The 11,518-nt window shown below is 51.8% G+C and overlaps 1 protein-coding gene across 1 annotated transcript in view; it reads right to left on the bottom strand.

Moving 5' to 3' along the window:
- Nucleotides 1-11,518, bottom strand: part of SRRM3 (serine/arginine repetitive matrix 3) — a 36,695-nt gene that overhangs the window by 18,123 nt on the left and 7,054 nt on the right. The window contains exons 2-7 of the mRNA XM_006918664.2: nucleotides 3,545-3,820; nucleotides 3,358-3,438; nucleotides 2,783-2,812; nucleotides 2,273-2,332; nucleotides 2,117-2,152; nucleotides 242-292 (exon numbers count right to left, since the gene is read on the bottom strand). Coding sequence (XP_006918726.1) covers nucleotides 242-292; nucleotides 2,117-2,152; nucleotides 2,273-2,332; nucleotides 2,783-2,812; nucleotides 3,358-3,438; nucleotides 3,545-3,820 — 534 coding nt within the window. The remainder of the gene's footprint in view (nucleotides 1-241; nucleotides 293-2,116; nucleotides 2,153-2,272; nucleotides 2,333-2,782; nucleotides 2,813-3,357; nucleotides 3,439-3,544; nucleotides 3,821-11,518) is intronic.

Below are 11,518 nucleotides of genomic sequence, written 5' to 3'. Positions count from 1 at the left end.
GGGTGGTAGTTATAGAACTGAGTTTGAAAACACCCTGGACTGGGAGGCTAGAGGCCTCTAGTTCTAGCTCTGCCACTGATTCACAGGGGCTCTTGGCTTACTCTCTGGGTCTGAATTTTTCCATCTGGGTACAAAATGAGCTATCTCCAAGGGCCTGATTCTGTAATTTTAGAAGGCCAAGTTCGCTGTGTGGAGGAAAGGAGAGGAGCTGAGGGAACGGAGAATGGGGAAGAGTGCTCACCTCTTCCTCTCTTTGTTCTTCTCTTTTCTTTTGCTCTTGGGGCTTCGAGATCTACAGGAAGCAGATACTCTATGACAGCACAGCCTGAGCCAGGCAGGGGGAGGGCAGGTCTCCTGAGCCTGGTGTACCCATGTGTAGACCTGAGATTTGTTCCTCTCTCTGGCCGGAGTCTCCCTAGTAGGTATGGACTTGTCCAAGTCATCCAACTGCTTTGGTGCCTTTCACTTGGCCAAGTCTCATTCCTTCTTTCTCCTGTAAATCCTGGTCCATGATCACCTCCTGCCTGGGCCCTAATTGCTGTGCCCTCTGGGAGTGCCAGCGCCCCAGAAGAAGGATGACTTGTCTTTATCTTCTGGCACTGATCTTGGGACAGGCCCCTACATACTTCATTTGTGTTCCCTGTGCCCTAGGTTCCCTTAGATGGAGCCCTCCCGGCAGAGCCCAGGCCTCCTGCCTCTCCATCCTCTAGACTGTAGCCCAGCCCTGGGTCAGCTCATCCAGGGCTTCAGGAGAGAATTGCTTTCCCTTGGATGTGATCTCCCTGCTTTTGGGCTACGCTGCTGGACCCCTGTCCCATTCCATCCAGCTCTCTAGGGTGGGCCCGGTGGCTCAGATCCTGCCTTTGACAAAAGGGTTGAGAAGCTTCTGATTAGTCCTTTAAGGCCTCACCCCATGCCAGTTCTCATAGGTCTCTCAGCCCCACCCTTCCTGATGCTGCCAAATTCTGGCTCAATTCTTCCAGTTCTAAACAGATGCCTCCTTCTGACCCAAAATGAGGTGATGCTAAAAACCACAGGAATGTGTTTCTCAGAAGAGTAGGTGGGGGACAAGCTGGTATAGGGGGCAAAGGTTTGGGTTCTAGAACCCATGTTGCCTGATTTGGGCCTTGGTCTCCTCACTTGGAGTTGATCTAGCCTAGCTCATCTTTAGGTCCTTCCCAGGACTGATGGGAGCTGGCCAGAGGATATGTGCAAGCTGACGGTGACCACTGCGGGCAGCAGGAGCCCCACTAGCCCATGAGAAAGGGTTGGGGAAGAGTAAAGAGTGGGAAATTGGGAAAATCAGAGGGCCAGGATTAGGTGTTCATTTAGGCTCCTTCCCCACCTGGCAAGTGGCTGTGAGCCAATTCCCACTGCAGGAATGGTGCTGGGGATCCTGCCCTTCCTCAGGGCTGCTGGGAGGGGTTCTGGCTCCTATGCCAACCATGGGGATGTGACTGCCCCACATCCTCCTTCCCTCCATGCTGAGTGTTTTACTTTATCTACCCCTGCCTCTGCCTGGGCTTCTGCATTTTACTTCCTCCTCTCTCCCCCCACCGCCCCCAATCCATCCTGAACAAATCACTGTCCTGCTCAGAGTCTCTTGCTGGCTCCCAGTCCCACAGGGGTGAAGGCCAGCAACGTAACTCCAGTAGTCAGGCCTGTTGGGGGCTGGTACCTGCCACTCAGACACTCCATCTCTAGACACAGCCCGTCCACCCCATCTCCTACCCACTGAGGCTTCCTTCTGCCTGGCATGCCCTTTCCCTGAAAATTCAGGTTTCTGATGCTTCTGCCTTCCTGACACTTCTATGGACCTATCCCTTGGGCACTGGACCTGCTGTGTTGACTAGAAATCTTGGGGCCTCCATGTCCAGGCTGACATATGGAGCAGGAAAGGATTGCAAATAACCGGACTTCATCCTCCTCCCCCAAGCCTTAGTACCCTGCCTGGCTCTGGGATGGAGTCCCTGGAGTGGGAGGGTTGAGCAGGGTAGGATCCTGACAACTCCCTTCCCATTATGGCTTCGTTTGGGCCTTGGTCTCTGTAGGGGGGCACTAGCCTCTGTCCACATCCTCCTGTCACACCTTCACACCTCCATAGGGCACCACTCACCTGTGCCGTCTCTTCCTCCTGGACCCAGAATCAGACCTGTAGGGCCATAAAAGGGTTCTCTTGAACCAGCCTGGGGTGACTCAGGGACACTGATCATCAGAGCCCTAGTCCTGGGCCCCAAGGAAGTGAGAGAAGGCCCCAGGGGAGGGAGGGTACCTGTCTCTGCGGTGCTTCTTCACACTCTTCTTTTTTCGCAGAGGTGAGGAGCTCCCACAACTGTGAACACAGGGGTGGGAGATGGGCTCTAGTGACCTGGGGCCTAGGAGGGGGTGGGACATCTGGAAATGGCTGGGCAAGGCTGGGTGCCTGGGACACTGAAGGTGGAAAGGGGATTCCAGGCCATAAAGCCAACTGCTTGTTGTACAGAGTAAACTGATGCCCAGAGGGTCCACAAGGTCCCAAAGGGTAGTTGATGGAGCTGCCTGTGTTGTCTGTCACAGGGTCATCTTTCCAGTCCCCTTGGCATTGTAAGAGAGAACTGTTTCAAACCTAAAGTTAGAGGCTGTAATGGAATTTCTGGCCTCTGTGGGGAAAAGCTGGTGGTGTCCAGGGTCCAGACCCTGAGGTGCCAGGCCTCCTGCCTCTGGAGGAAGGCCCTGGAATCTTACCCATCCATAAATACCCACCTCCCTGTTCCCCCAATCCTTGCCCGCCTCCATCACTGACCTGCACTCGGAGTCTAGTCTTCTTTTTTTGCTGAGGGCCAGGGAATAAAGAAGGACAGACAGTTGGAAGGGGTTAGTTGGGGCCCCAGATATTTGCCAGGGTTTCACTCAGGACAGGGGCAGAGGATCTAGAGATGGGAAAGCAAAGACGAGACCCAGCCGAACCCCCCTCCCCAGGGCACTGGCAGTTGTGGTGACGGATGCATGACCGCTGGGGAAAGGCAGAGAGGTACCCCACAGGTGGACTAAGACAGGGGCAGGGTCAGTGTGTCTTGTTCTGGGACTGGTGAGTGCCAATGTGGGGGACTCAGTGAGGGGAGGGGACTTGGTGAAGAGGAGAAATTCAGTGGGGGGAGGGGCTTGGTAAAGGGAAGTGGGTTGAGCAAGGGGAGAAGTTAGGGGGAGGGCATTTTGTTGGAGGGTAGCACAGTGAGGGGGGAGGGATTCAGCAAGGAAAGCAGGGCTCAACGAGGAAGGCTGACAAATGCAGCATTGGGTCCTTGCGGTCCGAGAGGTGGACACCTGGGGGGACCCACCGCGCCCCTCCCGCTCCCCGCCGTCGGGCGGCGCTCTCACCGGCTCCTCCGGTGGCCGCCTTTCTTTTTCTTTTTCTTCTTGGGAGGGGGCGACGCCGAGCTGCTGGACCAGTGCTTGGTCCTGGGTGAAAAGGGGCGAGAGGCGGGGCGGAGGTGAGGGGGTGGGACAGCCCCGCCCTACGCCGCCCTGTCCTTTTCCCTTCACCCGAGGCGCTCTGGGCTCTGACCTGTACCCCCGGTGCCCGCGGTAGCAGGCGGCGGGGCAGTCGCAGTCCACCGGGCCGTCGTCTTCGTCAAAGGGCGCGTACTCCAAGTCCGGCTCGGCGCCTTCGGGCAGCAGCGGGGTCTCCGCCACGCTGCTGGGGACAGGGGCGCTCAGCACCCAACCCCCGCGGGCCGGGCCTTCCCGCTGCCCCTTCAGCGCAGTGTTCCAGGCCTGGCCCTCCCCGCGCGGTTCAAGGTCGGCGGGGTACGTCCGGCTCTGGGATCTGCGGCCTCGACCCCTAGAGGGTCAGGCGGGGATTTGGGGAACCGAACAGGGAGCCTCCGTTACAGGCTCCCCAGCCTCAACGGTGTTATATGTTGCGAAAGAGAAGAGTATTGAGCCCTTCCCCCTCACTTAGCCATCCCTCTTCTAAGTTCTCCCTCTCATCAGTGAGCTCCGTTCTCCTGAGTGAGGCCCTTCTTCTCCGGGAGTCCCCTCCCCGCGCTTATTCTTTGTCTCTCAGTCCCATTCATTGCGCCCCACTCCCCCTCACCCAGCCCCTTTTCCCTCATTGAGTCCCATTCTTCGATCCCTGTCCCCCTTAACCTCACTATTCTAGTCCCTCTCCTAGCCCACCCCTCCTCAGCCTTCCTTTTCCCTTACTGAGCGCCCTCCCTCTTTTTCCCTGCTGTCCCTGCTGTCCAAGTCCCTGAGCCACCTACCCCTGCCTGAATGGCTCCCTCCCCTGCGCCCCTCCTTCCTCCAGCCCTGGCTGCCTCTCTGAAGTATTCATAGCCTCTCCTCACCCTCTGTCTGCAGCCTCCGGAGGCCTCCTTGCTCTTCTGCTGCCAGGCTGTCATCAATCACTGCCCGATGGCAGCAGATTCGAGCCCCAGCACTCTGCCTACCTCCGATACACCTCATCCATCTTGCAGAGCACTCCTCTACACTCGGTAGGGACCCCCCTCCTGTCCCTGCTCCTGGCTCAGGAGCCCCCAGCCTTCTGTCACAGGTGTTTGCACCCTGTGGGCACTTTGAAGAATGATGTTTTTTTCCAAAAGGCAACTGGGCTTAAGGGAAGCCCATGAGCTTTGAAGCTGCAAATATGCCCTCATCACACGCTGTCCCTGAGTCACTGTGTAACCTGGTGCCTGTCATGCCCCTTCTCGGAGCCTCTTCTCCAAGATGAAAGTGATAACTGCGTTATAGGGCTTTGGGGAGAGTTTTCTCACTGTGCAACTTTGTTTTTTATTGAACAAGCCCAGAAGTAACCCTCCAAAGACCAAGCTCCAGAATAATGGCTCCAGGGTGGTGCCCCCTGCCTTCTATTTTTCATTCCATGCTGGCTCAGACAGTGCCCCTCCCGGATGGAGGCTCAGCTCTGGTTTCAGCAGAACCGACCACCCTCACTCCTGGATGCCATTCACCTTGCTCATTCTGTTCCTGCCCCAAGAGACGGAGGACTAGTCTTGGATGGCAAAGCTCATGATGTGAGCTTTGGACTCAGACAGGTTCAGCATCAAGCTCACTGAGCTTTGAGGTCCTGATCTATTCAATGAGGAAAAGGATATCCCAGCTTTGAGGAGAGGATTAAGTGAGATTCTGTCTTTGAAGCTCCTGTTGTCCCACACATGGTTGCCATTGTTAGACGAGGAGCCTCTGTCTGACACACATCAACCAACACCTTCTCTTCCAGGGAGAAAAGCAGTTGTTACACATGAAAGAGAGACAGGGCAAGGCAGGCAGACTACAACTACTGAGGGAAAAAAATTTTCAGCAGCATATCTCCAGCAGATCACCCACTAATCTGCTAATCTTAAATCTCAAGAATGTCATTCAATTCCTAAACACCAACCTGGCATGGCAGCCTTGAAGTCACCCAGGTAGCACAGGAGGTTTTTCTGGGGTGATGGAGAGGAGGCTCATATTATTCCCCCCCCCCACAGAGTCAAACACCCCCATATCCCTTCATTCAAACCTCTCTGCTCTTCCCCACACTCCTCTTCCCAAACCCGGTGGCCTCCCACCTCCTGTTCCTGTGCCTGAAATCTCCAACTCCTCCACCTAGCCAGCTCCCACCCTACCAGGGTTCATCTCCCCCTCCCCCCAGCCCTCAGCCACACAAACACCTGACATATAAAACATAGCCTTTAGCAAAACTTAAGGGCACTCTGACGTTGTGTGGGTGAGTCAGTGGGAGGAGGGGCTTCTGTTTATTCAGACACAAAAATGAGGACAGTTATTCACAAAATAAAAAAATAGCTCAGTTTGGGCATTGCCTTTTGCAGGGATCCTTGCTTGCCTCCTAACATCCCAGCTGAGTTAGCCGCTGACAGACCCTCACTGTGTCCTCCTCGTTCTGCTGGCCACACCCCCAGGGACATCTGTTCTTTTTTCCTCTGTCCCAGGAACAGCACTTCCTCTCTTCTGCCCCATCCTCCCTCCCTGGGGCCTTATCATTTGGCCTCTCTCATTCTTCAGTCCCTTTTGGGAGGTTTACTTGAGAGCATTGAAAGAAAGGCATAGGATATGAGTATCCTGCTCAGGGGGAGGCACAAGGTTTCAAAACCATCTGAAAAGACTTGTTCTGGGCGTTCCAGGGATATCAATGTGCGTAGGCTGAGGCCTCTTTTACTGGCTTTGTGGGGCTGGTACCACTACATCTGCTTTGCAGATCTCCCAGGGCTAGAACCCTGGGTTCTCCTATTCTGCCTTTCCTGGATGATAATATCACTAACAATAATGTTCTCTAATGTTTAAACAGCTCTCTGCAGTTTACAAATGCAGAGCCACTTAGAGAAACAGCACCGACCCCCATTTTACAAATGAGAAAACTGAATCCCAGAGAGGAAACATCCCCATGGTTTTGGGACCTTTAAGTAGAAAATGTAAGTTCATTTATGCAGTTGGCTTTGACAAGTCACGTGCAAACAGTACAGCCTTGACCTGGCTGGCTGGACTTCCCTGCTGTAGATGTTAGCTCAGCCGTTTCCTCCCTACTTTCTAGACACAGTTGTGAGTGTGTGAGCTGAGTTCTAGATTTGTTTAACATTTTCTGCTCTTAAGTTCATGTTTGTGATCTAGTTTACTTCTCACCATGTCCATGGAATAGTAGGGTAGGCGTTCCTCCCTGAGACAGAACAAATTGAGCTGACCAAAGCAGGCCCAAAGAGTCTACAGCAGAGGGCCAAGAAAGTATTGAGGTTGAACATAGCACCATACGGGACACATGCTGGACTGGCCGCCATGGGCAAGGTTCTGACTTGGGAAAAGACCGCCTGTCACATGCTCTTTCTCATGACAGCAGTTTTGCTAATTAACTGGTTCTGTTCTCCATTATCCAGGAGCATACTGGCCAATAGACAGATGAATGAGTCCAAACAGAGGAGGGGCAGATCTCAGACGGTGGCTCTGCCCGTTTTGCTCATTCACACAGTCAGCATGCTAGGCCTGCTTGGGTCTGGAGAAAGGGATTGGGGTTTGTGGTGGTAAAAACAAGGTTGAGTCAGGCCTGGGGCCTCTCCTTTAGCTCCTCACAATACAGAGCAAAAATATGACACTGCATATTATAATTATTAACGCAGGTACCAGGTACTAAGCACTTTATATGTTTTTGTCTCATTTAATCATTTAATGCTCAGAACAAGCCTCTGACGTGGGTACTACCATTAATATTCCCATCTTATAGGTAAAAAATTGAAGCACAGAGAGATCACACTATGTATAAAATTAGGTGCATAGAAAAAAAGACGAATTTGCTCACTGTGTTAGCAACTTAGGAATTTTGTTTCTATAAATCCTTTCTCCCAAACATTTTGTTATATTACATAACTATGAAAACAATTATTATTAAAAGTTGTTGTCTGTTAGAGTGAGGAAAAAAAAAAAAGAACTGATAGCAGCCACAAGAAGTAAAGAAAACGTTGTATGTATTCCAAAAAGTCAGGTTTTACTTTTATCCCAGAATGTGGGCATGTGGTTTTTAGAGGCAGCCTTGGATGATGGAGTATTTTGAACCTGTGCAGAAGGGGCTAGGATGTTTCAAGCTGAGGGCCCAGTATGAGCAAAGGTGTGGCAGTGAGAACATGTAGGGCCTAGTAGGGAACTGCAAGCAGGTCAGGCTGGCTGCTGTGTGATGTTGAGAGTGGGAGACCAGGGTAGGTCTAGTGTGTGGAGGCCAGGGAGCCCAGACTCAATTGCATGGATGATGGGGAACCATAGATGGTTTCTGGGGGCAAAATAGGACTCCCCACATCAATTATTTCTAAGGACAAAAGCGTGTTCTCTCTTAATGTCTCTGAGATCTCACTTCTCTCCATCACCTCTCTCCCCCAGAATAGAGTGCCAGCTGCCCCACTGTTCTCCCTGCAGTTTCACCCAGCTGATCCATCTTCCAAAAGGGGCAGTCCTCAAACACCTGTCTGACCACATCATACCTCCCAAATCCTTCCACTGGCTCCCACCATCTATGGGATCATGTCCAGATACTGCAGCAGTGTGACATTCTGGTATCCAGTATGGAGGGTAGACTAGAAGAAGGACTGTCACAAGAGACTGTCACTCAAGCCAGTTAATTAACTTAAGGAGAAAGGATAATTGTGGGGACAAAAAAACTCTGGGACCCTGTTGAGACCCTTTCCTGAGTGAGAGGTGTCATGTGCCCTTATAGGGTTAAAATCAGACCCCTCCCTGACAGTATGGAGACCCTTTAGCTGTCTCTTCTTTGTCATCTTCCTCTAAGAGGGCATTTTTTTTTAAATTACCAGCCAATGAGTCAGAGTGGAGTATCAGGGTAAGGAAGCCAAGTCATGAGCATAGGGGCTGTTGGTGAGAGGGCTTCATAGATTCCTGAGAGAATCCCACAGTTGGCAGAGCAGGTGGAGACAGCCAGGCAGAGGGGAATAAGTTAAGGTCAGTCTAGTTCTCGACATTGCCAGACCTCCCTGTGATCATGGGGATCGTGGTTGTTACAGACTGAATATTTGTGTCCCCCCTAAATTCGTATGTTGAAACTCTAATCTTAACGTGATGGTATTAGGAGGTGGAGTCTTTGAGAGATAATTAGGTCATAAGGATGGAGCCTTTATGAATGGGACTAGTGCCCTTATAAGAAGAGGTATGAGAGCTAGCTAGCTTTCTTTTGGTCTTTTCTGGATATAAGAAGGTAGCTGTCGACAATCCAGAAGACATTCTTTACCTGAACCCAACCATCATCTCAGACTTCCAGCCTCCAGAACTGTGAGAAATAATTTTCTGTTGTTGATAAGCTACCAGTCCATGGTGTTTTTGTTATAGTAGCCTAAGATGACTGAGATGGTGGTGGTGATCATCTAGTAGTGATGCATGTCTGCTGTGTGCTAGCGACTATTCCTCACACTCACACTCATTGTCTCATTTAATTTCCTCAACAATCCTATTAGGTAGCTACAGATATCTCCATTTTATAAGTAAAGAACTGGAGGCCCAGAGAAGCCAAGGACCTGCTCAAGTCACACAGCTGGGGTCTGGTGAAGCTGGGATCCAGAGCCCAGCGGGTTAGCATTTAACTTAGAGGTTTGGACAGGTGGGGTGTCTGATGGCAGAGCCCACACTCTCCCTTCACTACTCCACACTCATTAGCTAAAAAGCGAAGGTCCACAGGAAGGCAAACGCGTGACCAATCTGTTGCCAGTCCTCCATCACCTCTCTGCCTCCGGCTTTGGGTTCAGCACCACAAACAGCTCCTCCCAGCCCCTGAGTAATCCAGTGCACCATCAGTCTCCTTAGCTTGCTGCAGTCACTGTTCGGAGTGCTATTTTCACACCATTTTGGCTGCCTGAGCTAAAAGAAGCCTTCTGGTGGAAACTCTTCACTATGTAAAGGAGGAAATTGAAGCTTCAGGAAAACTGGCAAGCTGCATTGTTCTAGGCACCAGAAATTAGGTGCAGTAAACAAAACTGACAAAGATCTTGACCTCATGGAGCTAACATTCTAGTAGCATCGCAAGATCCTGCCAAGTCTTTGTTCTCCCCTGCCTCCAGAGCAGGAGTCCTCCCTGACATTGAGTCTTCCAAACACTGCCTGTTCCATGAAACCTTTCCTGACTGACAACCCTAACCTGTCCCACATGTCCCCCACACAAAGGACTGAATAGTTCAGCCACATTGTCAGGAGTTGCCGGCAATTCCTGGTTTCAGGTTTCAGGTTTCAGGTTTGTGTTTCCACCCAGAGAGCGGGAGGCACATCTTCCCCTCCTTTCTTCTTCCCTCACTGCACTAGCAGGGTGAGGCATGCAGCACGACCCTCAAGAACATTTCTTTTGATGATGGAGACACTGCAACCTTTCCATGGCATATTTTCCAGTATGTCCCAGTTATTTAATACACCATTCATTCATTCATTCATTCATTCAAGGAAAGATAAGATCAAGACTACTGGGAAAGACTTGAGAGTCATCCACTAACAGGAGAGAGTTCCAGCTGTGGAAGGGATAAGATCCCCAGGGACCCGAGGACAAGACAGAACCTTGGGGGGAACTAACATCTGGGGAGTGAGCAGGAGTGAGGGAGATAGCAGAAGCTGTCAGAGGGACAGGAGGAACTCATGGAGAACTGCATCTTGGAAGCCAGGGGGGAAAGCAGGTTTCTAAAAGAGGAAGCACAATGGCGGCACCTACCAGAGAGGTCAGGCCTGCAGAGAAGCATGGGCCATGGTAGGTAGGACTCAGGTGGCCATGACCCAAGCAGGTCACAGGAGATGTGGGGAGAAGCAGCCAGATCTCCAAGGCTTAAGGAAGTAGAGATAATGCATGCCACATACTCTACAGAAATTTGGTTAAGAAAGGAGAGAAAAATGTGGGTTGGTGGCCGGAGGAGAAAGCAGAGTTGAGGAAGGACAGGAATTAGAGTAAGAGGAAGGAGCCCAGGGGGTGGGAAGAAGGGCAGGCCTGTGCTGAAAAGGGCCAGAGAAGGTGGCAGGTAGCGTCAGAGGAGGCTTCCTATCCCCACACTGGGTGGAAGAGGCAAGAAGAGCAGGTGATTTTCAGAGGAGCCCTGGGGTGTTTTGTGGTGGCACTGGTCAGAAGGCCAGGACTTTTGGGTTAGGGTGTGGAGCAGGCAGCAATGGGAGAATCTAGTTGTCAAGATTTTTGAAAAAAGAAGAGAAAGGCTGGCCTTGCTTTGCAACATCACTGAAGGGGAAGGCATAGGAGTTGCTGAAGGGCACTGTGAGTTCTGGGAGGCTGGGAAGAATGAGTTGGTGGTAGCGTCACCTCTTACCACCAATGGGGAGGAGAGAGAGGCCAGTTGAGCCTGGCTTTTCCAGGTCACAAGCCTGAGGCTGCTCTGACTCTGCTTTTTGCTCCTACCCAAGTCAGAAAGGGGAGGTTTAAGTGGAGTAAAGAGGGGGAATCCACAACCCTTGGAGCCCCCAGCAGTCCATATGATCTGCAGAAAGAGCTTCCCACCTACTGCCCATTGAAGTCCATTATTACCGCAATGCTCTTTGCCCTCAAGACAACAGCAATGAAAGCATCTCTCAGAAAGTGCTGCTGTTGTTTTATTTTTGTGTGAGTAAAGGTACAGAGATTTAGGACCTCAGCAAGATACCCAAACTAGCCCTCTGGAGGAAATGACCAGCGTGTTTACCTCAGCCTTTCACTGAACCTGTTTTACTTCCGGCCAGAGACGCAGAGGACGCCAGAACTGAGTGGACACATGGAGGCTTAGCAAGGGGAAGGCTGATTGGAGTGGATTCAATGACACTCCCTCAGTTTGCACTGCCTGTCCGGCATCCGGCCACCCAGCCAAGCCTAGACACTCGCAGGGACAGGCTGCCCTGCCCTTCTATGGCAGCCTGCTCCATTTTGTATGGTTTTGAGTGGTTCCCAGTTCTTCTCTAATCTGAGACAAAGCTGACCTCCCTGTAACTTCTTTGTTCGATCCAAAGCCTGCTTGGGGGCCCATAGCACACCGGTGTTCCTCCTGCATTGTGACAGGTGCAGAGATGTGAGCCCCGC

The sequence above is a fragment of the Pteropus alecto genome, unplaced genomic scaffold (assembly GCF_000325575.1).
Source record: "Pteropus alecto unplaced genomic scaffold, ASM32557v1 scaffold68, whole genome shotgun sequence".
Lineage (NCBI taxonomy): Eukaryota > Metazoa > Chordata > Mammalia > Chiroptera > Pteropodidae > Pteropus > Pteropus alecto.
This window is presented reverse-complemented; position numbering and strand designations above follow the sequence as displayed.